This window comes from Taeniopygia guttata, chromosome 19, assembly GCF_048771995.1.
Source record: "Taeniopygia guttata chromosome 19, bTaeGut7.mat, whole genome shotgun sequence".
Lineage (NCBI taxonomy): Eukaryota > Metazoa > Chordata > Aves > Passeriformes > Estrildidae > Taeniopygia > Taeniopygia guttata.
The window spans coordinates 2,293,892-2,318,824 of NC_133044.1; the positions used below are offsets into that span (position 1 = coordinate 2,293,892).

The 24,933-nt window shown below is 40.9% G+C and overlaps 1 protein-coding gene across 5 annotated transcripts in view; it reads right to left on the reverse strand.

Annotated features, from left to right (window-relative positions):
* Positions 1-3,265: 3,265 nt before the first annotated feature.
* The window catches only part of BRIP1 (BRCA1 interacting DNA helicase 1), a 90,652-nt gene continuing 68,984 nt past the window's right edge, over positions 3,266-24,933 (reverse strand). For all 5 annotated transcript variants that reach the window (XM_072937302.1, XM_072937303.1, XM_072937305.1 and 2 more), the window contains one exon: positions 3,266-5,076. In XM_072937302.1, coding sequence (XP_072793403.1) covers positions 4,984-5,076 — 93 coding nt within the window. In that variant the 3' untranslated portion in view covers positions 3,266-4,983. The remainder of the gene's footprint in view (positions 5,077-24,933) is intronic.

The following is a 24,933-nucleotide window of genomic DNA, read 5'->3' on the forward strand; positions in this document are numbered from 1 at the left end:
AAAAAGGATTTTTATTCTTCTGTGTTTCGCTCCCCACTCTCATTTTTGGGGGTCAGAGACTCCTTAGAAGACCAGCAGCTTTAGAACTGGTATTTTTTATCTTCAGTTCTGTTTAAGAGCTGCCTTTTCTGCTGGTCCATGTATGAAGGTGTTTCCACCTTCCTCACACTCCTGAGCAGGACCATCAAGAGCCAGTTTAGATCTTGGTTCAACAAAACATCTCTGACCTTATTCCTCACCCCAGTTCCTCCAGCCAGGAGCCAGAGGCAGCTGCCAAGGCCCAGGACAGAGAACTCTCAGGGGAAAAGATTTTCCCCAAGGGAAATCTCCTGCTTATCCCTCTCAGCCTCTTGGCAAGGTGAAGACCCAACAGAAAAGTGCTGGGGCCGAAATTTGGGCCATTTGCAAGGCAGAGAGCAGCTGAGCCAGCCTCCCTGGCAGCAGGATGGAGCCTGGAGTGAGGGATTTGTTCCTGGCTGTGCATAACCACTGCCCAAACTGCAGCAGGAGCATGCAAGGCAGCAGAGAGCACAAAACTCCAGCCTGGAAATTCACCCAAACTGAACAACAGGGACACACAGAGGAGCTGCTGGGTAGGACCCACCTAACCACAACTCCTCTGTCCTCTGCACACTGGGGGTGTTTGGTGCTAAACTGGAAACATTTTCAGCTCTCCAAGGTAGCAACAAAGCCTTTCATGTGTTGGTACCATGCCCTGAGCAGGGAACAACTGGGAATTGCCAGTGTAAAGTGATAGTAAAGGCTGTCCTCACTTCTCATTTAATAGGGTACATTCCTTTTTGTAATATTGCTGAAAGTCCCTCAAATATAAGTGAAATAAAAACTGTTCTTTTACTTACTGCTAATAACAGCCAGTCATGCTGTCCTTGAGAGCCACATATAAAAAGAGTCAAGAAATATTTTCAAATGGTAAAATACTGCACTATAAACGAGACTTCTGGAGATGTTACCTAAATTAGCCTCGTTCAAATGCCTTTGTGATATTTAATCATAATCATAAAAGTCAGAGTGCTTTTGCCTTTCCATCAGAAACCAGCCTTATATGTTTTGCTAGCCCCAGCTCCACACTGGCTGGGCGTCGTGGTGTATAATTTCATAGACACAAAGACACTGCACTACCATAGCTCTCATTATTAAACAATATATTTTAATTGTCACCACCTTTCTCATATAGACATGGGCCAAATCTGCCCTTATTGGCTTCAACTGAGCTCCACAAGGGATGAATTTGGCTCAATATATATAAAAATACAGCAAGTCGAGTAATAAAAAGAAATGTTTGGGTTTCTTTTTTTATAGCAGCCAGGGTTTTTTTTGCCATAGGAACACACATGCCTGGCCAGTAAAATCCCCTGATAAAGGACCAAAGTGTTTAAGGCTTCATATGCAGAATAGCCCATGGTGTTTAATTACAATAGCAAAGATGCCATGCTATAAAAGACTTTCTTACCTGGAGAAGGGATCCATGCTCTCCAATGAAGCTTAATTACCCAGGACATGCTGAGTTTTCCCCTCTGGCAATAACCTCTCACACCAATAACTCTGCTGGTTCTTTTGACATCTGAATAGTTGAATATTGTTAATTTTTGCTCTAATTTTCTTATTTGGGTTACAGCTTTCCAGTGGTTTGCTTCTGATGAAAGTATCGAGCATTAGAAGAGCTGAATTCCTGGGACATTCCTCTTCCTTTCTTCCACTTTTCCCTTGGAATTTCGCTCTCTCAGCCTGCTCTGGCACTCCTGCTCCCCCATCTCCTTCCCAGCAAACTTGGCTCCAGATGGAGATTTATGCATTTCCCTTCCTGTGATCCTTTCCTGCTCCACCAGCAAAGGTTTCAGCTTCATCCCAGGCCCAGAAGATGCAAATTTCTGCAGAATGAATTTACTTCAAACTTTGAAGGGAGTGCCAAGCAATCCCCCATCATTGGTTTCACAGCTCTCACACACAAACACAGGGCACAGCACAGTAAAAATCCCCATCCAGCTGATATTATTGTGGGGAGACTGAATCTTTGTTATTTATTGAGTCATATCAGATTTATAGCTCACATTTCTGCCCAACTTTTATTGATTCATAAAGAGAAGATTCCATTTTTACCTGGGAAATGCTGCTTTTTGCGAGGAGGGGAGGAAAGCTCTCCCTGGGAAAGCGCTGGGATCTCGAGCCATGATTTAGAACCATCACCTGCACGATCCTCCTCATCCTCACTCCTGCATCCTCGCCTTTTGATGGAGCCAATTTCCTGAGTGCATGTGAGAGCCTGTGGCTGCAGCCTGGAACAATCCTACCTCAGTGCTTCCCTTCTGTTGTTGATCCTTTAATTTCCTCCAGCCGACTCCTGCAGGGGACTCGCAGTTTTATGCTGCTCCTTTGGACTAATCATTTACAACTGCCTTGAAAAAAAACAACCAAATCCCTTCTCTGGTGCCACTGCTCCATGGAAGGGTCACTAATTGGGATGTACTTCCAGCCAAAAGGCAACACAGGCTTAACAGCAATTCACAGCACCCTGAAAATTTTGCCCAAAGCTTTCTAACCAGAGCAGTTGTGTAGAATTTTACTCCAAAAATTAGGTTTGCAATCCATAAAATTCCTCTGCAGTGCAGATTTTCACGCTTTGAAAAGCCAGGTGAGCAGAAAGTCAGATAAAACTGATTAATGGATGAAATCACAGTGCCAAGATCTATTCTGATGGTTGGGAATGTTACACACAGGGCTCTTATCATGGGCACAGGTCTGGGTGTGGAAAATACAAACTTGAAAATATCTGCAGTTGCAGATCTGGAAGAAAGGCACAAGCTGGATTGGAAATTTAAAAACATGTGCCTTAGGGGGAATTGTTACCTAATGACAAAACAGGAAATGAGATGAAATACAGAAGGGACATACATTAATTTCTCTGAATTATTGATGTTTGTGGTCTGTAAAATGGAGATCAAAACAGTAATTTTACTATGTAAGAAAACCAATATTCTTTTCAGGCTGTTTTAGTAAAAAAATGTATTAAATTCCAGCTTAAAGCTGAGAATCTGATGCCCAGGTCTTAGGCAACAACCTTATTAATTTATCATGTTAATTATATAATCACAGATGCACATCCTTCCAAATATATTTTTTATAGTGTAGCTTTTCTGAGCTGCGCTAATAACAACCATCACAACAGTTAAACACAGACTTAAACACAGGCATGAATGATCAGTTATTGCAATTCTTTTTGTATTTCTATACATTGCAGGTGATAAAATTGCTTTTGGAGAATTACTTTATTGCATTAAAGGATAAATTTATACAACAGTTTGATGCATTTTACACACCAGCAACCACTACAAACTATTGCTAAACTTTTAAATGAATACAAGGACATTACTTGCAGTGAAAACAAACCCACAGCAGATTTTCAAGAAATGGGGTTTGCAGCTATTTCTGGCTGTATCAGCCAGACTCACCCTCAAAATAATCAAATTTAACCTTTCATGATAAAAATCTGAGATTTAATTAAAAAAATATTCTGGCATCCTAAACCAAGTGTATTCCAAGCTACTTTAGGGATAGAAAGGAGACTTTAGAGGACAGAAGGGAAAATTTAGGGGACAGAAAGGAAACTTCAGGGGACAGAAGGGAGACTTTAGGGGACAAAAAGGAGACTTTAGGGTACAGAAGGGAGATTTTAGAGGACAGAAATGGGATTTTAGGGGACAGAAAGGAAACTTTAGAGGACAAAAAAACTTTAGGGGATAGAAAGGAGACTTTGAGGAACAGAAAGGAGACTTTAGGGGACAGAAGGGAGACTTTAGGGGATGGAAAGGGGACTTTTGGATAGAAAGGAGAATTGAGGGGACAGAAGGGAGATTTTAGAGGACAGAAAGGGGATTTTAGAGGACAGAAAGGAGGAGCTGGAAGGGCTGGAGGATGCTTTAGGGCTTGGCTGTGCACGGCAGGAGCAGCACGAGCGCAGCCGATTTATGCACCGCTAATTCCTCCCTCAGCCTCAGCCTGGTCTGATTGCAGCAGGAAAATCTCTGCATGGAGATCAACACTGCTCTCTGGCATAAGATCCTCATTATTTGAAAGGCATTTGTTTTCATAGCTTTTTTTTTTTTGTTGTTGTTGTTTTTATGTGTCCAGGTCGATGGCATTTTAATGCCTTATTAAAAGGTTGTTTTACAGCAGCCCGGCTGCTGGCTCGCGGTGCCCGTGGCTGTGCTTTGTGCTGCAGGATTGCACCTCCACGCTGGCCACAGAAATATTTTCCAAATTCCCTGGAAAAGTGGTGGATATTTCCTAAGACAAATAGTGGGAGGTTTTTTACCTGCTCTAATTTGCTGTTGATAGGGGAGATGGTACGTGGGGGTGTGTGTGTGTGTCACTCTGTTTGTGGCCTGCTTGCAAAAAGGGTTTGTGTTCATTAAAGGATATTCTTGCTAGCTCAATTTTATAGGGCTTTTTAGTTATATAAACAAATGGAAATGTTTTCATTTCTGGGTTTCTTTAATTCAGTTGAAATCACAGCGAGACAAAATATGCCAATGCTCCCCTACCATGTTTTCAGCCCAGACACTGCCATGTGGGGTCTCCAAATGCATAAGAAATTTAAAAATGAGGCAATTCAAACTTGGAATACAATGGAATTGATGAGAAGTTTTTTATATTCAATTGCTTTGAAGGGTATGTAAGGTAAACCAACATTCAAAAGTGAAAAGGAAGATAAAAACTACCAGCATTCAGAAAATCCCAGTGAAATATTTCTTTTAATCATATGGTGAAGCCTTTGCTTTGTGCAGTCAAATGGCAGAACCCCCACTGAGTTCAGAATTTGTACCCAGGTAGCTCCTTCCCATCCCTCACACACAAATATTGTGCTGAACACCAGCTTGGTTGGGGCTGGCATTAAATAATTAAAGTCCTTTACTTATCTGTCTTATTAGTCCTGATGAATACACAGCCTGGATCAGCAAAACTCTTCTAAGATAAAACAGAATCTAAATTTCCTGGTTTCAGTTCTGGAGGGTTCTGTAGCAGCAAGCAATAATGAACAGAGGAGGGAAGCAGCCAGACCTACAAAAGAAATGGTATTTTAAAAGGACTGTACTTAGGGGGGGAAAAAAGGGTTTGCCTTTGTACATAAAGAGCTCTATTCATTAAAAGAAGTTTTTACAAATGTGGTTATTTCAAATAGTCGAAAAGTGTGAAATACACTTAAAATGAGTAAAATTTGTGGGTTTTCCTATGGGTTAAATATGTGCCATACTAATAAAGCTCTCCTCACACCTCTTCCTACCTCAGAGTCTTTGGCCTCATTCTGCAAGATGGTTTGAATTGAGGGGCTCAGCACTTGCCTGGAATGGAGCACTGGCCCTGCAAGGCCCAGCTCTGTGCAGATTGAAAGGGGAGCTGAGGAAATGAGACAGAAATGCTGAGAGCTGGACACAGCAGTGCCCACCACACACACACACACGGGTCAGCTCCTGGTGCCAGCACAGCTCCTGGGAGCAGCTGCTCCCCGGAGTAAAGGAGAAATCCCAACAGAGAGCAAGTCACACAAACCAGCAACATCCAGCAGCCTCAAACCTTCTGCCAGGCAGCTCCCAGCAGCTCCAGTGTTCAACCAGAAACTGCCTGAATTCTGTGTAGGTGCTCAGACCTCAAGTCATTGCAGAGTCCAATATGTGTATATTTTTATTTTAAAAATTAATATGTATATGTATATATAATTAATATAGAAAATGTATATTGTATATATTAATATACTATATATAATTAATATATAACATATAACTATAGATAATTATATATCATATACAATATACAATATACAATATATAATATATAATATAGTAAATATATATAATTATATATCATTAATATCTATATATTATATAACTAATAACTATAATTATATATAATGAATATCTATAATATACAACATATATGTTAATATATCATAATATATAATCGATTAATATATATATATATATTTCGGTTAATTATAATACAATTATATATATGAATATCTACAACAAATATATATACCCACACATATATGTGGGGTCAGTGACTCAGAGACCCCAACACCAGGCACATCTCACTCCTGACTGTTCAGTGACAAGGAGCTGCTTTCTGCAGGAGGGTCTCCCACATCCAGTGCTCTCCTTCCCATTCCTGTTTTTAAATGCACCTGGCACTCAGACTGTAGAAAACCACATCAACAGCTTCTGCATGAAAACACATCCCTGCCTCAGGTTCCATGAAAGCTGCCCCTGTGCTGCAGGTCAGCATTGCCAGAGAACCCAGAGGAACCCAGCAGGAGCACGGATTTACATGGGAGCTCCTTCAGCAAGGCTTCATAAACTGATGAAAATCTTTCCAGGACTGATCTTCCAGTGTTTCACCCTTCCTTACTGTTGGAAGAAAGCTTCCAACAACTCTAAAATGAAACAAAGGTGTTAAAATCTGATTAGTTATAAGTAGCAAATTTCCAAGCTTTTGTCCTTGCAGTTTTCAGCCACCAGTGATGTGCAAAGTTGAGAGATCAGAGTTTAACATAAATGTTTAAACTCATTTCCCCTCAGTTCTGTAACTCTGCTATCTGTTGCTACACATGTCAGTGACACACCTGAAATTTAACATGACACCTCCAGGGTGGTTTAGGTACAGAAAAATCAGACATTTTGGAAAGCATGGCTTAGATACAAAAGATTCAAAGCTGAATCTCTGCTGTAGAAAAATCCCCTCACATTTTCAAAGTGCTTGGTTTAATGTAGCAAGAAAATTATCAGTCCATTACTTAGTTCACATGCACTGACCCAAGGAATTATAATGATATTTTATAAAAGAATAGGGATGAAAACACATAAGTTCCAGCCACATGGTATTGTAACACCCTTCACTAAGGTACAGATTTCCTTTGCTCCATCCAAAAGGAGAGATGGAGAATTTAATAGCAGAATAATCTTCCTGAACACCCACAAATTAATACATTTTGATTTATTGCTGTATATTTATGTCAGGAGAGACTAATGGAGGGTAGAGCCACGTGTTTCCTGTCCACAATTGTGCTGTTAACAAACCAAGTCCAGAGCAGGAATCCCAGACCTGGAGTTGATGTCTTCACCCACTGCTCCAGCTCCCAAAGGAGCACAGAATTCCAGGAGAGCCTCTTGGACAACAGGACATCAAAGCTGGGTTTCCCAGGTGACCTTTTCCTGGGGTTCTGGGCTGGGACAATGTTGGGGTGAACCCCCAAAGCTGCTCTCTGGATGAAGGTGAGTCTGTCTCGCCCCAATTCTGCCTCCCACATCCTTCAGCCTCTGCAGCCTGCCAGGGTTTGGCCAACCATCTCCAAAGGAAGCACCTTTGGTGGGACCTTCTCTGGATTTAGGCACTGCCAGATGTTCTTTGAGCAGAAGATGAATTCCTCTCCTGAGAACAGAACATTTTCTTGTGACAAGTCCCCATCCAGCCAGGAAGGTGTTTGGAACACGGGGAGGTGAAAATGGGAGCTGTTACAAGAGGTTTTGTTCAAAAACATTTTTGAAAACGTTAAATCACACTGGGCCAGCCACTGAAATTGTTTCCTTCTCACCAAACTCATGCAGTGGTTTTACAATATTAACAAAGCCACAAAAAATATGCCTGAAATAGTAGCAGTAATCCTTAAAAAAATCCTTAAAAAAACCTTCAGCTGAGTGGCAGTGGCTGGGGAGCTGCTCAGGATGGTTCTGCCTCTCCTCTGTCCCTTTGTTTGTGGAACCATCCCCTGGTTGTGTACTCACAATTAATCACTTCTGCCTCCAATGATTCCCTTGCCTTTGGAACTATGGCAGGCTTTCAGTGTGTTCCAGCCCATTTGTAAATACATCAGCTCCCACCTCAGTGTTGTACTTGGTACCAAGATAGCATCTAGAGCTAATCTGATCCAGGCAGGCTGGAGCACAGCTCCTTCCCATCCTCGAAAGGCAGCAGGTGCTGGGCCAAAAGACATCTTTTAAATCTGCAGTAGGCCTTGTCCTGCTCTGGAAGCTGTTCCCTCCCCTTTTTCCTGAAACTTGGCTCTGCAGGATCCACTCCAGCCACCATTTGACTTTAATCAGAACTGTGAGTGAGGTCCAAAACTCGTTGAAAGCTCATTTATCCATGCCAGTTCACTGCCTGGATGCCCAGTAGCACTTTCTGACAGCGAGGTGCTGGGAATGGTTTGGTTTCCCTCAGAATTCATCTGTGGTACACCACTGTGTGCAGCCTGTGTGTTTATTCGATTCAGAGAACTGATTATTAACTGGAAAAAACTTCTGGGAATCTAAACAGTACCCTGGAACTGGGATTGTGGCACAGCTGTGGTGACTTCAGCCCTGTTCACACAAGTACCAGCAGTGATGGCACCTCTACGTTCAGTAGAGCTTTGGAGGCTCTGTGGATCCTGAAGGTATTTCCTGGACCTTTGGGATTTGTATTGACCTCCAAGCTGGTGTATTTTCAAAGTTTCAATTAGTTGTGAAAGCTGGAGCAAAACCAGAGTAAGTACACCCACTGCAGCATTACATGCTGCAGGGAAATCACTTGAAATCTTGCTGCAGCTCTGCATTTAAAGGAATTTAGAATTTAAATTGCTTAGTGCAAGAAAAAAAAAAAAAATCACCCCTCAAATCTAGCAGCAAAAGTTTCTGCTAATGAATGGCCCTTCAAATACTATTTCCAGCACTTGAACCTTTACTTTGATACTGCCCCAAGCAGCTGCTGTAGTGGCTGCCTGCTGCACTGGGAAAATCTCCTCACTCCACATCAGTTATCTGCAAACTCTCTGCTTCATCTGAGCCACATAATTAAAGAAAATTTCCAGGGATTTCATTGGTAAGACAATACTTCCAGCTTGTATTACTCTATTACCAGCCATAATGATCTCCAAATCCTTCCATAGCCTATCCATCATTTTAGTTACATTTCTTGCTCAGAGAGGACGACTTTTCTAAATCAATTTCCCCACCTTTGGAAAGCCCTGTGTCTGCCAGCAGTCACTCTCCCTGCTTGAGCCCAATTTATTCTTTTTCAGCCCACCTTGTCCAATAACTGCAGCCTGACTGCAGGGGACTTTATTCCATTCGTTTCCCAGATGCCAATGCACATTCAGAAAGTAAACTGACCAAATCTAGAGAAAAGCTTGAAGCTTTATCCTCACTCCTCTGGAGCTCAGCACTTTCAGATTCATGTCCTCACATTCCCTGAACTGATTGAAGAACATTCCCCAGACATTTCTGAGGCTCTGTCCTGGCCAGCCTCAGAAAAGCTTTTATGGCAAATTTTTTCATAAGTCGAATATTAAACTGAACTACTTCCTTTCTTTTTTTCCCAGCTGCCAATTTTTCTTGTTTCACAAACGAAGATTATCACTTTTCCTAATTGTCCAGTAAGACCAGGGATCAGATTAGGATTGCCCCTTTTCATCATTCATTTTCCAAGCAGGACTTGAGTTACAGGATTTGGCTGTCAGGAGCTCCAGTTTCTGCCCACCTTTCCAGTCATTCATCAGGGCTGGGATTTGAAAGGACCAGACATGCTCCTCATGAAGCCCAGAGCTCAGATGGAGAGGGTTTGTTAGTTTGGAAGTTGATCTGAAATATACCATCAGAATTATTCTTAAATTTCAAATGACACGTTTGGGTTTGGTCCTAATTTCTCATCTCACAGACATCACTGGCTGACAATCCTTTATTTCACTGTGGGCTTCAAATGTGACCTAAGATTCTTTGATTTGGTTCCACAATGAATATTTTAGCTTATATCTTCATCTGCCCAAGACTTTCCTTCTTTCTGCCATTTTCTGGGAAGCTCTGTGGGTGATGGCAGCCAGACCTTGTCAGTGCAGCCTTGGGGGTCTGTATCCAGCCTTCACACTTGGCCTGGGAATTCTCTAGATGTCCCCAGAACTTTCTTTCTTATCACAGGTCTCAGTCCTTCAAAAAAAGGTTTCCAGATGTTGCAGATTCTTGTTGCAATTACATCTGGCCATTTGATTTCTGAGTGAGTCTTGCAGAAAACAAGAGACTTCAGGGGAAAAAAAAGGAGAAAAATAGAAAAAAGAAGCAACAACTTCTCAGATACTGATGTTTAAAAACACTGTCTGGATGTTCTGAATTAATATTGTGTTAGAAGAAGCCAAATGGCTGCATGCCAGGGCTCAACCCAAGGTGTATTTTTATGGCAAAGCTATAAACCCACAAAATAAGTGGTTTATAATGGAAATTCTGACACACTTTTAATATTAAGAGCAGAAATGTACTGCTTGTGGCAATAAGTATTTGACAGCTGCAGTACTCACCTGTCAGCTGCAGTGCCTGAACAATCCATCCTGAAGGGAGGATTCCTCCTTATCTCATCCTGCTCCAGCCCTGCTCAGCCATTCATCCTCCCAGAGCCCTTTTGTGGCTGATCAGAGGGAGAAGCAGCCCTGGGGTTCCCAGAGCCCTGCAGGGTGCTGGAGCATGGGAGGGTTTCTGTACCACTGCTCCTTCTGAGTGGCACTCGGCACAGCGAGACAGAGCCAGGACAACTGTGGGACTGAGCTGTCAGTCAAAGCCAAAAATCAGCCCTGGAAACTTGATACCAGAGCTATGGAGCTGGAGAAAAGAGGAACTTTGAGCAGTATTTAGGATACTCTATCAGTTTATACAGGCAGAAAGATCATTGATGGGCTGGGATAATAATAGCAAATATTTGCAACAATGACAATATACAATGCACTGGTGTGTGCTGGCTCTGGATCTGTCTCTATGCCATGGATTAAAGCTGAGATTTCCAAATATCATTTGGGGGGTTCTGGATGCTTTTGCCATCCCAAACATCTTGATTTGCAGTCACATTCTTCAGGAAAACCCAGAAAGAAAGGAGTCAAGGTTTGGTTGCCAGAATGGAAGCAGAGACCTGTGTACACACACTTATATACACAGCTTGAACTTATTTCATACTGCACACAGCAGTTGCAGAGGAAAGACTGTGAGGCAAAGTGAAGGAAACCTAAACAGCTGACAAATAAACACAGGGTGATGGATTCAACTCCCCAAGCAGCATGAATGCTTTCTATGCCATAAATTAACTTCTGTCCCACCTCATGCACAGATTAACTACAGCAGCAAACAACAATGCAGAAGCCTTTTAAAATAAAACTAAGAGAAAATGAAAACCAAATCACACATTACTTAAAAATATTCTGTCTGGAGATGAATTAAAACATTTGTGACTCTGAAGCAGAATTGATACCTTTATTTCCAGCATCTTCAATTAACACCCCTAGGAAATTTAACACAGTTAAATTAATGTTCTGGAGGGTGTGCTGGATCCAGGGAAGCAGAGCCTGGGGCACACCAACTGCCTCCAGTCTTTAGTAGACTCCAAGAGCTTCAAGACATCAGCAATTTTTACTTGCATCTTGAGGATATTGCTCACAAATGTACACTGGCTTAGCTTGGTAGACTCTAAGGGCATTTATAGCATGCCTAGAAATTAAATCAAAGCTAAAAAAAGCCATTTGTTGTGTGTCAAATCACAAGCAGCCTGCTGGGCTCAGACAGGAAACGCTCTGTGGTTCTCCAAGGAGTTTTCTGGGAAAACCAAACGCTGCTGGGATGGAAGGCAAGACTGAAACACCACCCCAGGACTGAAACACCACTACAGGACCAAAAACACCACCCCAGGACCAAAAACACCACCCCAGGACTGAAACAAACTGTGGAACACAGGGCAAGAGATGGAGATGGAGAGGCAGCACACAAAGGAATCTTAACAAAGATGTCACCTCGATAATTTGGCAATTAGATACTTTAAAAGCCTCTTATTTTTAATCTATAAAATCAGCTCTGATGCTCTGGTGAGCTGAGAACAGCATCAATGTATCTGGGACAAAAGCTGGAGAGTTTACTTTGATTTTTCTGAGATCAGGCTTTGCTTTATGATTAGTTACACATATTTCTTGGTGATTCCTTAGGTTAATTTTAAATATAAATTAATAATAGTTTAATCTCTGTTTGGAAAGGAGTCTCAGCGTGGGTGGAAGCCCAGCTGTGCCTTGCAAAGGAGGAAAAGGAAGGGGATTGACAGCAGCTCTTGTTGCTCCCAGCCCAGCTCTGCAGATCTCCAACAGCCACAGTGCTTTCCTTGGACCAGCTCCCCTCCTTTTATTAGCTCCTAGCTGCTTTTCTGGGGAAGAAAATCAATGGAAACTGGATTTCTCAAAATATTTGTTTTGGTGTAAAACAAAGATAGCCCAAGAAAAGTACTTCAGGCAGAAATCTCATGACTGAAAAATTAGACTGGTAAGATTTTAAGACCAAGTTAAAACTTATGGGTTTTCTTGGGTTTACTTTCTTTGGAAGCAACAGAAACCTACAAACTCTTTTTTGGTACAACAATGCTCAGGACCCTTGAGGGTCTCAGCATCACCTTCTGGCACGACTTAAATCAGGAGAATTTTCATAAATAATTTTAATAATTAGACTTCAATAATTTAGATTTCAAGACACATACACAACATCCACCCCTGAGCTGTAAAAGGTTTAACAACTCAGACCCCTACAGTCCCAGCAGCAGAAGAGCTCCAATATCCCCTCTATGCCATGGGAGCAGGATATGGAAAGTTGGAAGGTCAATGGAAAAACTCTGTGCCATAGGAATTCCATTTTGTTCCATTGTGAAATCACCAGGGGAAAATAAAGGGATGGGAGCCATGAGTACAAACACAACCCTGAGCAGGGTGCAGCACTCAGGGAGCTGCTGCAGCTCCGTGGCTGCGGTGGGAATTTGGGAATTTGAGCATTTGGGAATTCTGCTTTGCCTGCTCACAGCACTGTGCAAACCCCATTTACCTGGGTATTGCACAGGGAGCAGATCCAGCACCTGGGAATGTGTCCCACAGAGGCTGGAGGGAGCTGGGAACACTAAAATCCCTGGGATAAAGCTGAACATGCTCCTTAGACCTGGGGAAGGTTGGGAATGTGTCCCACAGAGGCTGGAGGGAGCTGGGAAGCCCTAAAATCCCTGGGATAAAGCTGAATATGCTCCTTAGACCTGCCTAGACTTGGGGAAGGTTGGGAATGTGTCCCACAGTCTGGAGGGAGCTGGGAACCCTAAAATCCCTGGGATAAAGCTGACTGTGATCCTCAGCCCTGCCTAGACCTGGGGAAGGGGTGGCCAGGGCTGGACCTGAGGTGGCCCTGCAGGACCAGCCTTGGCCCAGAACCCCAGCCCAGCCTGGGGGGACGAGGTCAGCCTGGCAAAAGCAGAAAATGAGGCTTTGCTGAGCCCCTTATTCCCTGTCTGCAGCAGAGGGAAGAAAGCCCAACACTGCCACAGCGAGCACTTGGCTTGCCCAAAGCACGGGAGGTCCTTTCCTCCGAGCAGAGGACAAGCCCAGGAATAATCGTGAAAATAAATACTTCAAAACTTGGCTCTCTTTCTTCACCTCCACAAAAAGGAGCAGTTAAATCTATAACCTGCGTTTCAGACTAACTTTTATAAATTATTTCTTCTCTGCAAGAGTTAAGCGGCATTGCTTTGATCTTTGTGTATGAAATACTTCAACTTTCAGGGTAATCATAGTCAATGTCCACTCTCATTTTAAAGTATAATTTGTGGCTTCAGTATTTACAATGTTATTTTGATGAAACAGAAAAAATATAATTCATTCAATATTGTTTATGTCTGGTTTGAAGTCCCAAATGTTACAAATTGAAGTTCAGATTTTTCACATCTTTTGGAATTTTAAACTGTGCCTATATGGGACAAAATTTTTGCCTTCCCAAGGCTCCTGTTGATTTCAGGGTGATTTGGCTTCTACCTGAAAGTAGAAGACAGAAATTGGCTAAAAGTAAATTCTATATCATAGTAAGGATTATTTTACTTTCTCAGTAATATTATCCTGTAAGTATATACAGTGCAAACCACATAGTAAAGGAATAGTTATATATGAATTATTTCCATACTAAAAAAGAACTGATTTTTCCTATCAGTGTAATAGTATTGTACCACAAACATGGGGCTGTCTGAAAAGATAAAACCTGGGTTACAAGGTGGGAGAAACCACTTGGAGCATGGATGGATGGAAAATAAAGAGCTGGAGGATGTTCATGGACTCTAAAACAAACCACAGCAACAATTTAAACAAGTATTAATACAAATAAAAGTTTATACTGACAGAAATATTCCTTAATATAACACATGCCATTTTATATGTAGTAATAATTAGAAAAAAGAAAAAAAGGATTGGTTCAACCTTGTAAATAATGGGAGTTCCTATAACATTTTCATCTTTTTCTGTCTTATTTATGATTGTTTTTATAAGATTGGATAAATTGCACTACCTTTACTTCCCTTAGGAAGAACATCTCCGTTTGAAAGGATAATCTCTGCAACACCCCTCATGCAAACAAGGACTGGCCAAGGACAGAGCAGTGTCCTTTTTGGGAATGACTTCACTGCATCCCCCCCAAAATAAAACTGGGCTGAGAAAACAGAGAATTCCTTCAGGTACAAACCAGTATTTTATCTGTAGCAACATTCATCTAACCTATTTTGAACAGCCAGAAATGCAGAAGAACATGCCCAGAACCCAGAAAGGAGAACAGCTCTGAGGCCACGTGAGCCTTTGTCACCAGAGAATGAATTCTCCCAAGAGGCACCAACAAAATTAGAAATAGGTGGCAAAGATAAAGCCAATTAGATGCTTATAAAGTAGAGCCCCATCCACTATCTCTGCTCCTTCCCAGCAGACAGCCCCATCTGGAACTGATTCTCAGGATGCTGCTCACAGGTCCAGCAGTGCCCGTTTCACACCACGGAAGGGCTGCGAGCTCCGAGCCCGCGGATTTCCCAGGGATGCACTAATGTGTCAGACTTGTAAAATAGCTCTTAGAGCTGCAGCTCCATTTAGAGAAGGAGGAAACTCACTTTAAATACTTAAGGCTTTAATATCTAGTCCATTACTCTGCAGAAAGGTCTTGTAAAGAGTCAATTATGGGATACTTCTGATTCGATCCACATGCAAGGGAAATCCGCTCCTTTGCCTTTAAACCTCGGGACTAAGTGTCCTGTTTAAATAATTAGTGACACTTTTTCTTTGATCAAATTGATTCACATTGTTATTCTTTTATGTTAATTTAAAGCTTAATCCATGTAAAATCCAAGACAGATCTTAATCCATCATTCAGAGGGCTTTTACAAAAAGGCACCGTGGTGAGATTGTCCAGAAAACACGACAGGTTAAAGACAGTAGTGAGCCAAATTGAAGTAAGCTAAAATGCCCTTTTTTCTTCTTTTTTTTTTTGTTTTTGGCTTTCTAAAAACCTGTGAATGACCAACCCAGTTAATAGCAGTAGCAGGGTTACAATTTGGAAATAATTGTGAGTGGAGACACAAAGCTGGCAGCTGCTCCAGCACAAACCCCATTCTCCAGCATGTTTAATAATGAAGCCAAAATCTGGGCGTCTCCTGCTATTAAAAATGTGTTAATAATGGAAAATATTTTAAAATAAACTGCAGTTACTTTTACTTATATTCTTGTTTTCTCCTCAAAGCTTAGTTGCCCAGGTTACAGGGAAGTTACCAGCAACAAAGTTGGAATGGTTTTCAGACAGAGCTTGTTAAGGTGCTCAGCCAGTAGAGTATGTAGGAGAAAAACCACTTTCAATATTTATAATTTCCATGCTTTGGTAATATTTCTATAAATCTACAAATGAGAGGCTGATAATACAGTCAGCTCTATAAGTGCATAAATATTTAAGTTTTGCCCAAGCCCATAAATTCAAGAGGCCTTGCCAACTCTTTACTTTCTGGACACATTCAAATAATCCAAATTAGTATCTCAAAACTGAGGTAAAAATTCCTTACAATCTTACTGGAAAGTGACCTGATCATTTCTGGATATCAGTTATATTCTAACCATAACATTTCAGATGTTTTTATGTTTTCTGATAATAATTAAAGAGTTGTGTTTCTAGACACTGCTGCTAAATGAGGCACAGATGAAGCAGAAGAAATACTTTGCTAAAATACTACTGGATGTGTCTTCAAAACACTCCACAGAGGATTTAAACCCTCCAAGTATCTTTCTAAAATATTACTGCAACACTGCAGAAGAAATAACAACAGCAAATATTCCACAATAATATTAACAATAATTTAAAAAATCAAAGCAAAGAAGATGACTGGTTTTTTATCTCCGCAACAAAATCCTTGAGCAAAATTATTTGCTAGAGTGACAAATTGAAGGTAATTGCTGCAAAATTCCCACTTGGGGATGAACAGCTGGGTCTGGAGGACCTCTGCTGTCCAGGGACTGTACAGCCACACACTCCCAGCAGCAGCCCTGCTCTGCAGCCATGGGAACAGCTTTGCCTTGTCTTCAGCAATTCCTCTGCCTGTACCATCACTGTGAAATTGCCAAAATTCCTTCATTTAGCTTAATAAACTCACTACTTCTGTAAAAGAGTGGCTCAGCCATCTATGATTTGTAAATTTAGAGGCTCTGTGAGAATTGCCATAGGAATATTTTGATTTACCTGCTTAAATTTGTACACAGGTCATGAAACTTGGGGATTTGTGGATATTTTCCTTTCCCAATTTCAAATAGAGTGGAGTGAAAAGAAATTTCCAGGTGACACTGGGGATACCAAAGCACTGAAGATCCAGCAGATACAATGTGGTCCCACCAGACACAGCAGCTCCAGCCTGGTGAATCCAGCTGGAGAGAAAACCTTCACAGGTTCCTTCTGCACAGGAACGACCCCCATGTTCTGGGAGAAATCAAAACACACAGGAGCTGCAGGCAATGGGGGAGCCCCAGGACAACTCAAATGGCACAAAAGCCCTGGGATCCATCCCCCACTGAATGGCACAGACACAAGTCCCTCTTATGTACAAGAGAAATATAAAAGTTATGGCTACAAATGGCAGTAAGAAAAAGAATGCCTTGCTATTAAAGCAATGAGGCATTTTAGGGAGCCTGAGAAAGGTAAGGATTTTATTCTGCTCCTTAAGCTTTGGAGAGATTCCCCTGTCTGTCCCACGCTGAGCCCTGGGCATGCAGAGTTCATACACAATCGACAGACTTCTAAAAGCAGCTGGGGTATACTCTAATCTTGGTTAAGCTACTAATTTTCCTTTATTAAGGAAAAGATTTGATTTTTCAGGAGAAGCTGGCCAGCAGAATGCTGCCCCAGCACTGCTGAGTGCCACATGAAGGGAGGCTGCCTAAGGCACTGCTCTGTCCCCTCCCTCCGTGTCCTGCCCTTGACAAGTATTCTCCTTTTAGAGCTATTAAATCTTGGCAACATCCACTGCAGTTCCCACTTAAGCTGAAGTAAGTACATGTACAGAAGGGCTCTGTCAACATATCTGGAAAGATGTTTGGATTAACTAACAAAACCTATTTCAAATCTCAGATAATAAAATGTCCTCCTAAATCCTAATTGCAACTTTCATCTCGTGTCTTAGGCCGGGCAGCAGCTGATGTGCCGATACAGATCAAGTGTTTAGTTTGATAAATGCGGCTTACGGGGCTCTGGGTATTGCTGACTGACAGAGTAGCTGAATAGGATCCAGCCCTCTAAAGGTGATTATCTGCCTAAAGAAGGAAGAAGATGAGCACAGGACAACCTTGTTTGTCATTTTGTGCACTTAATCAGACAAAGCTCATAATGCTAAGAGCTTCTCTATACTATCAAAAATAAAACACAAGCAGCTTGCAAATAAATTACACCACCATTTTACAGAGGGGGAAATCCAGAAGCAGGAGTTACAGAATTATCTTTTAGTTGCTGTTTTCCAGCAGAAGAACTTGGAGCTGGAACATTAAATCATATTCCTGGAGACTTTTCCTTACACTGCTGAGGTTGCAGCCAAACCTCACTATACAGGATACAAAAAGCACTATACACAAATCTCACTATACACAAAAAGGACACAAAAAGCAGCTTTTTTGCTTTAAACAAGATGTCCAGGTAGAGTGACTAGTTAGATAACAAGATCTGTCCCTTAGGTTAAATTGCTATCTAAAAGAAATAGAAATATAACGTTCTTTCCATGAAAATACCCACCCACTCATGCCCCTATTCTGTACTGACACAACACCAGGGGTATGTGGGCATTGCTTTGACTTTGAGTCTGCATGAAAAATAATAATAATAAATGCAAGAATAAAGCAATTCTAGTGTAATCTGGCAAAGTGGTGCATTTCTCACTTATGGATTTAATTTACACAGCATTATGTTTAAAGCAGGTCAGTGAGCAGTGTCCTGTTACACCTTCCTTTCAGTTTGTTTTATATGACAAAGAAAAGAACAATTCATTTTCATGAAGGTCTTGTGACTTTCAAAAGGGAAAATCTGAGAAGGGAAAAAAGAAAATTTACTCCTGGTTCTGCTTTAAGGATAAGACAAAATCCACAGCTCTGTCACCAATTTCTATATGGTAAAACATCTGTGATATTTACTTCACAGTACTTTAACAAAAAAAATTAAACTTAAATTAAATTTAGGTAAATACTACTATAAATACAAATGTGGTATTAAAAGCAGACTTGTTCAAACTACATACAAATGAACAGCATTTTCAGTGGAGAGTTCTGCACCATTTAAATGACAAAACAAAACCTCTAAACTGAAGAAGCAATAAAGGTGCCTAAGGAACAGAATTTTAATACTAGTGTTTAAAAAAATTATAGGAATCAAAATCTCAATTGAACTGGGTTCAATCCAGAAAAAAATTATACATTTAGAATTGCTAATAACTTGGTACTGGCAGCTAATGGCAACTAGTGTTATTCTCAATTTCATACCAATGTAACAGCAATTCAATTCTTATTTTCATATTGAAATACAAAGTCTGCACTTGTATACAGCAAATATCTATATTTATAAATATACTTCATAGAGAAAATATTTAAGCAGACTAAATTCTGGACTGAAGGTCATTTTCTATAAAGGATGTGAGCAGGCTCAGTGACAGGAGTACTCAGTGCCAGGGCCAATGCTGACACTCAGAATTGCACTTTTTGGTCATTGAGATCACAATAAACATATTTCATTTCCCAATCACAACATTTTCCAACTAATTATTTCCAGTATCACTTATTCCTAATCATTTCACAGCTGAAAGGTTTGCATTCTCCACTCTGTCACTCCAAACAATTTCCAAGTGTCCTGTGATCACAGCTAATTCTCCATGCAAATCATTAGCAGGATAAAGTTGTTATACCTGTAATGGAATTTGTCCTGCTTTGAACGTTCCCAAACTGTTTTCTCTAATCCTTTAGGAAACACCATAATGAGCCTCATCTAATGCCTTCCACTAGTTAGGAAGGCAAACTCCAAGATTTAGCTCCTCATTCTGTCTCTAAAGCTCCTAAGTGAAAGATGATTTACAGTTAAGCTATGAAAAATGTGACCACTCTCAAGTCTGGAAAGTCTCAACCTGATTGCAGGAACTTCAATCCCGAGGAGAGACTGAGTGTCCCTCACTGGAGACTGCCTGACTTAGGGAATCAGCAGCTGGTGTGAAACATTCATTAACTTATAAAAGCTTTATAGACTTGTCTGAGCTTCTATTAGGGGGAAAATGGTCGGGTTTTGCACTGAAAACACTGATCTGAAAGGTGAAGTTTATAGCTTCTGTGCTGGAGATCTAAACAAAATGTTTCTCTGTCTCACTTTCAAAAATGTCATAAAATCAAATAAACCAAAAATCGTTATTGTGAGAAAGAACAGAGTCATCTCAATACATTAGGACAAACATTTGGAGAAATTCAAGGAGAAAGTGGGGTGGTTCTTGTTATGATGAAGCCAAATCCCCATTCTTTGGGAACTGAATCCAAAGGGTCTGAAGAACAAAAGGATAGGCCCGACCTTAGAGAAGCCATAAAACATTTATAAAGACGAGACACATTTTGTTTAGGATAGAAAGCGAAGATTTAATAACTAATTTCACAGTGAGCAAATCAGGAGGTGAGAAGGGGAATGGGACCTATGCAATTCAATTAAAATATAAATTTATTTGTAGCAAGCTTTTGAAAGTTGATGTTTGTCTTTTGCCTTGTCAGAGACCCTCCATCACACTCCAAACTCCATCCCCTATTAACTCAGGCTCTATTCAGCATTCCCAGCCAGGCTGGAATTTACAATACAGCTCTGCCCAGTTAAAACAGCACCAGCTGATCCAAATTAATAAAACTCAAGTCTCCAATAAACCAGTAGAAGCTGTTTTGTTAAACTGAAATTTTCATTTCATAATTAACCCCTGTGCAGGGCAAAAAAGACAAAAGTGAACCTGCAGCCAACTCAAAGGACCAGAACTGAAGAGCTGAATTCAATATATCAAGGCCAATATTGACCAAAATATGTATTTAAAGAAATGGATTTCAAAAATCTGATAAATGTATAAAAGCTTGGAAGTAAAACAGCCTAGGGAATATGCAAATGACATCTCTGAAAGGAAATTTGGGGTTGATCCTAAAATCCACTCCTAATTAGAATCAAAGAGGACTATTTCCTTGCAAAAATATTCTTCTGTCTTAAAGTTCTGTACACTGAGCAGGAATTTTATTACCAGTTTGATGGCCCAACAATAATCACCTCAGGGTATGAGGCTGACACCACTGTGCAGAATTTAAACCTCTGCTCCCCTCCTCATCCAGAATAATGAAATGGCTGGAAAGAAAAGCAGAGTCTCAGAAAGGAAACTTTTAAATGGTTTAGAATGGAGGTGAATGCATGTCCAATGTATTTATTTGGAAAACTATTTGGAATAGCCAAAAGTTCCTGCTATGGAAATGAAAATTAAAGAAAGATGAAAGCATCAAAATTTAGTGCCCATTTTGCCTTGCTTAACATTATTGTTCTCAGTAACAACTCAAATTAAAACCAAGGCAAAACTCTTGTCAGATAATAAATACAGAAGCTGTCTATGTTTGTAAGATATTATTTTTTTTATCGCCTGTCTCTAATAATACAAATTATTCCCACAATCTTCAGAGAGAGGAAAGCAAACAATATAAAATATTCACTTACAAGCAGCTTATGTTTTGTATTATGGTGCCACTTACAAATATTTGACTATTTGTACAAAATTTTCTAGGATTCTGTCCAAAGATATCTGGTAAATCATCTGCTTATATGTGAAGCTACAGTGCTAATCTTAATAATGCTTAATATTCCCTGTTCTGATTTTATACACAGAATACCAGTGATTTAGAGTTAAGTAAATAATTGTATTTCTGCAGGCATCAGAGCAAAAATCTCAGAACCCTGGCAGACCAGAATGCTCTGTAATACCAAAGAGAAAAATCAATCCTATTTGAAAAAAAAAAAAAATTAAAATATGTATTTCCGGGTTGCAAATGAAAAAAAAAATTTTCAACAGCATGATCAGCTTTTATGTTATTAATTGTCTAGAAGTTCATTTAGATACTGGGGCTGGGTGGAAATAACACCAGTGTTCTGCTGCCACCTGCAGCTGAGCCAAGAGGCCTCGCTGCTTCAGCAGCAATCCAAGTGTGGCTGGAGTTATATATTATTTTCAACAATTAATATTATATCCAGGGTTATTATCACCAAATCTGGAAAATTTTATTATCTTGCATAAGTGAAGAGAAAACTGGTGAGAAATTCAAAAGGCTGATGCACCTACTTGAGCGATTTAGGAGAATAAATGCGTTAAGTCATTGAAGAGTATGAATGTTTGTCAATTAAGCATGGACTATGCAATACTTGCAGAAATAATTTCAAACTGGTCTTTAATTAATATTTAAAGTATTTTCACATGCTGTAATGCTTCCTTTTGGTCTTCTCATATGGAAACCAGGATCAAATAAAAGAAAATATAAGAATGTGTTGCTCTTCTGTGTGGGCCTGACAAAAAAGGTAACGCAAAAAATCAAATTCTGTTTCTTCAGAGCAAGCTATTAACAAAAAAGGGTAAAGAAGTAAACCCCAAGTTTAAAACATGCTGTGTTTTAAACTGTAAGTGTTCAAAAACCAATGTATTCGCTACTTGTTATTTTTATCATTTCTACAAGCTTTGGATCTGTTTAGCCTGTCATTAATAAAACACTCCAAATACTTCTGGAGCCATCACAAACACACTTGTCACAACTCCTTGTGCTTTCCTTGTCAACACAATCTATATAAATAGTTTCCTGAGATTACAGGTCATTCCTCCAGGAATGAGGCAGCAGCAAAGATCTATTACAGCCTCCAACCACATCCTGATCCCTTTCTCTGGGTGTGTTATTTCTAAATATTTATTAACATCCAGAAGTTACCCAGCCCTGGATCTGAAGTGACAAGTAAGACTTCACACAGCCACAGAATTTAAATTAACAACTGCCCACTCATCTTTCAGCATTGTGTAGAATGCTCCTAATTTCTCAGTAATTTTTAAAATAAACAAAGCCATTGCCAAGAAAGATTCTTAAAGGTGGAGATTAAACCAGAAACTTTCTGTAACAGATTTGAATGGTCAGTTCTGAATGGCTTAAATTCTTATGGAATTCATATAGAATAGAAGTCACTTATATACATATATCCAGGTGTATAAAAGATATAAAGATGTTCCCTAAAGCAATGATTGTCTGCATATCTGTGTGTGTTTGTGTGCACACATATTAGTCTATTTTTTAAATAAAAGATATAAAGGTATTGCCTAAAGCAATAGAAATCCAAGATATGAACAGCCAAAAAAAAAAAATACAGGTCATACCCTGATAACTTATCACATATTGCTTCTAGAAAATCTAGAAGTCAAATAAACAGATACCAATATTAAATCAGAGGAGTAGGTTAAGAAAATGCAAACAAAGCATTATCTTTTGAACAAAAAAGTATTTTATCCCAGTAGCATGACTTTGAGCATCAGCACAGAACATGTTCCATTTCCATTTCCTCAGAGACAGGGAAGGGTGGCTGCCATGCTGGCAGTGACTGCCAGGGCCTGGATCCCTGTTGTCATTCCATCCCAGATCCCTGTTGTCATTCCCTCCTGGATCCCTGCTGTCATTCCCTCCTGGATCCCTGCTGTCATTCCATCCCAGATCCCTGCTGTCATTCCATCCCAGATCCCTGCTGTCATTCCATCCCAGATCCCTGCTGTCATTCCCTCCCAGATCCCTGCTGTCATTCCCTCCCAGATCCCTGCTATCATTCCCTCCTGGATCCCTGCTGTCATTCCCTCCTGGATCCCTGCTGTCATTCCATCCCAGATCCCTGCTGCCATTCCATCCCAGATCCCTGCTATCATTCCATCCCAGATCCCTGCTGTCATTCCATCCCAGATCCTTGCTGTCATTCCATCCCAGATCCCTGCTATCATTCCCTCCTGGATCCCTGCTGTCATTCCATCCCAGATCCCTGCTATCATTCCATCCTGGATCCCTCCTGTCATTCCATCCTGGATCCCTGCTGTCATTCCATCCCAGATCCCTGCTGTCATTCCATCCTGGATCCCTGCTGTCATTCCATCCCAGATCTCTGCTGTCACTGCCCCTGCACAGGTTCACAGTGATCAAAGTCAGGTGGTGTCAGTATCAGCACAGCTCTGGCACCAGTGAAACCAGATCCTTGTTCTGTATCCCCAAATGCAGGAATTACCATGGATCATGGGGAGCTGTGATGGGATTGACAACACAGCACTAACAACAAAACCATCAGGCAACATTTGCTTATTAAATTCCAGGAGGATGCCATGGCTGGTCCTGGCACTCTCTCCCATAGCTGTTCCTATTGTTTTTGCAGCTTTCCCTTTTATGAAATAATACATCTCCTCTCACTGTGTGTGTGTGAAACTCATCACTTCTGGTAATGTCATCAGCCATGAATTACTGCTGTGCTACATGGAGACTTCTTTCAGAGTTTCTTTTGGCACTTCATGTGCTCACTTCCACTTTCTGTCTGAAGCACTGCAAGATCATTAGCTAAAGCTGGAATGCAATTGGAGAACATGCAGGCTGACAGAAGGATCTGAACCATAGATTCCAGAGAGAAAAATAACTTCTCAGGCAGATATCCTCATTGCTTGAAATATCTGGCACAGCGTTCCCTGGGAAACCACTCTGGCTGCAGGCCACAGCAACTCACATGAACTCACGCTGGGTTTACTGCAAATTCTTGATAGCAAAAAAAAATGCACACGTCTGCTAACAATCAGAGCTGGGCATTAGACCATCCTGTAATGCAATCCTGTGCACCCAAAGAGGATAAAACTATCCTGCCCTTCTTAGCCATGGCTGTGGAGGGATTTACCCAGGTACACTGCAGGAGCAATGAAGCTTTTCCCTCCAGAAGGGAGTTTCAGGTTCTGAGTGGTGCCCACAAGCTGGCAGAGCAGATCTGAGTGTTCTTAACCTGACACACACAAAACCCACCCCAGGGATGCAGAGTGACTGTGCAACTCCTCCTTTCTCTTGGTCATTTCTTTGTACCTCCTCCCAGGGAGCCTCTCCAAGAGTGACCTGCTGAACAGGTCACACAGGAGCTGCCAGTGCCAGATTTTCCAGATCAGGTGAATACCTGGAGAGCTCGGTGTGACTCTCAATCCCAGCTGAGAAGTGCAAAGCACACTCACGTCACAGGCAGCACTACCTGGGCCCTTCATTAGGAGCTGCAGAGCTCTCAGATTGCCCAGGCCTCTCTGGGGATGGATCTAAATGAATTATTCAGAAGAACATTACCAAGCTGAATGGTTTTTTGATGGAAAAACAGGACAAAAAATGTTTGAACTCTAGGAAGCATCAAAAAGAAATAAGAAAAAGAGCAAGGAAAAAAAGAGCCTGAGCTCTCTCTGCTCTGTCATGCTTGGAGCAGCCACTGGCACTTCCTGGATGGTCACTTCATGAACTAATTGGTTCATCATTTTAAAGTTGAAATGCTCTGTGCCTGGACA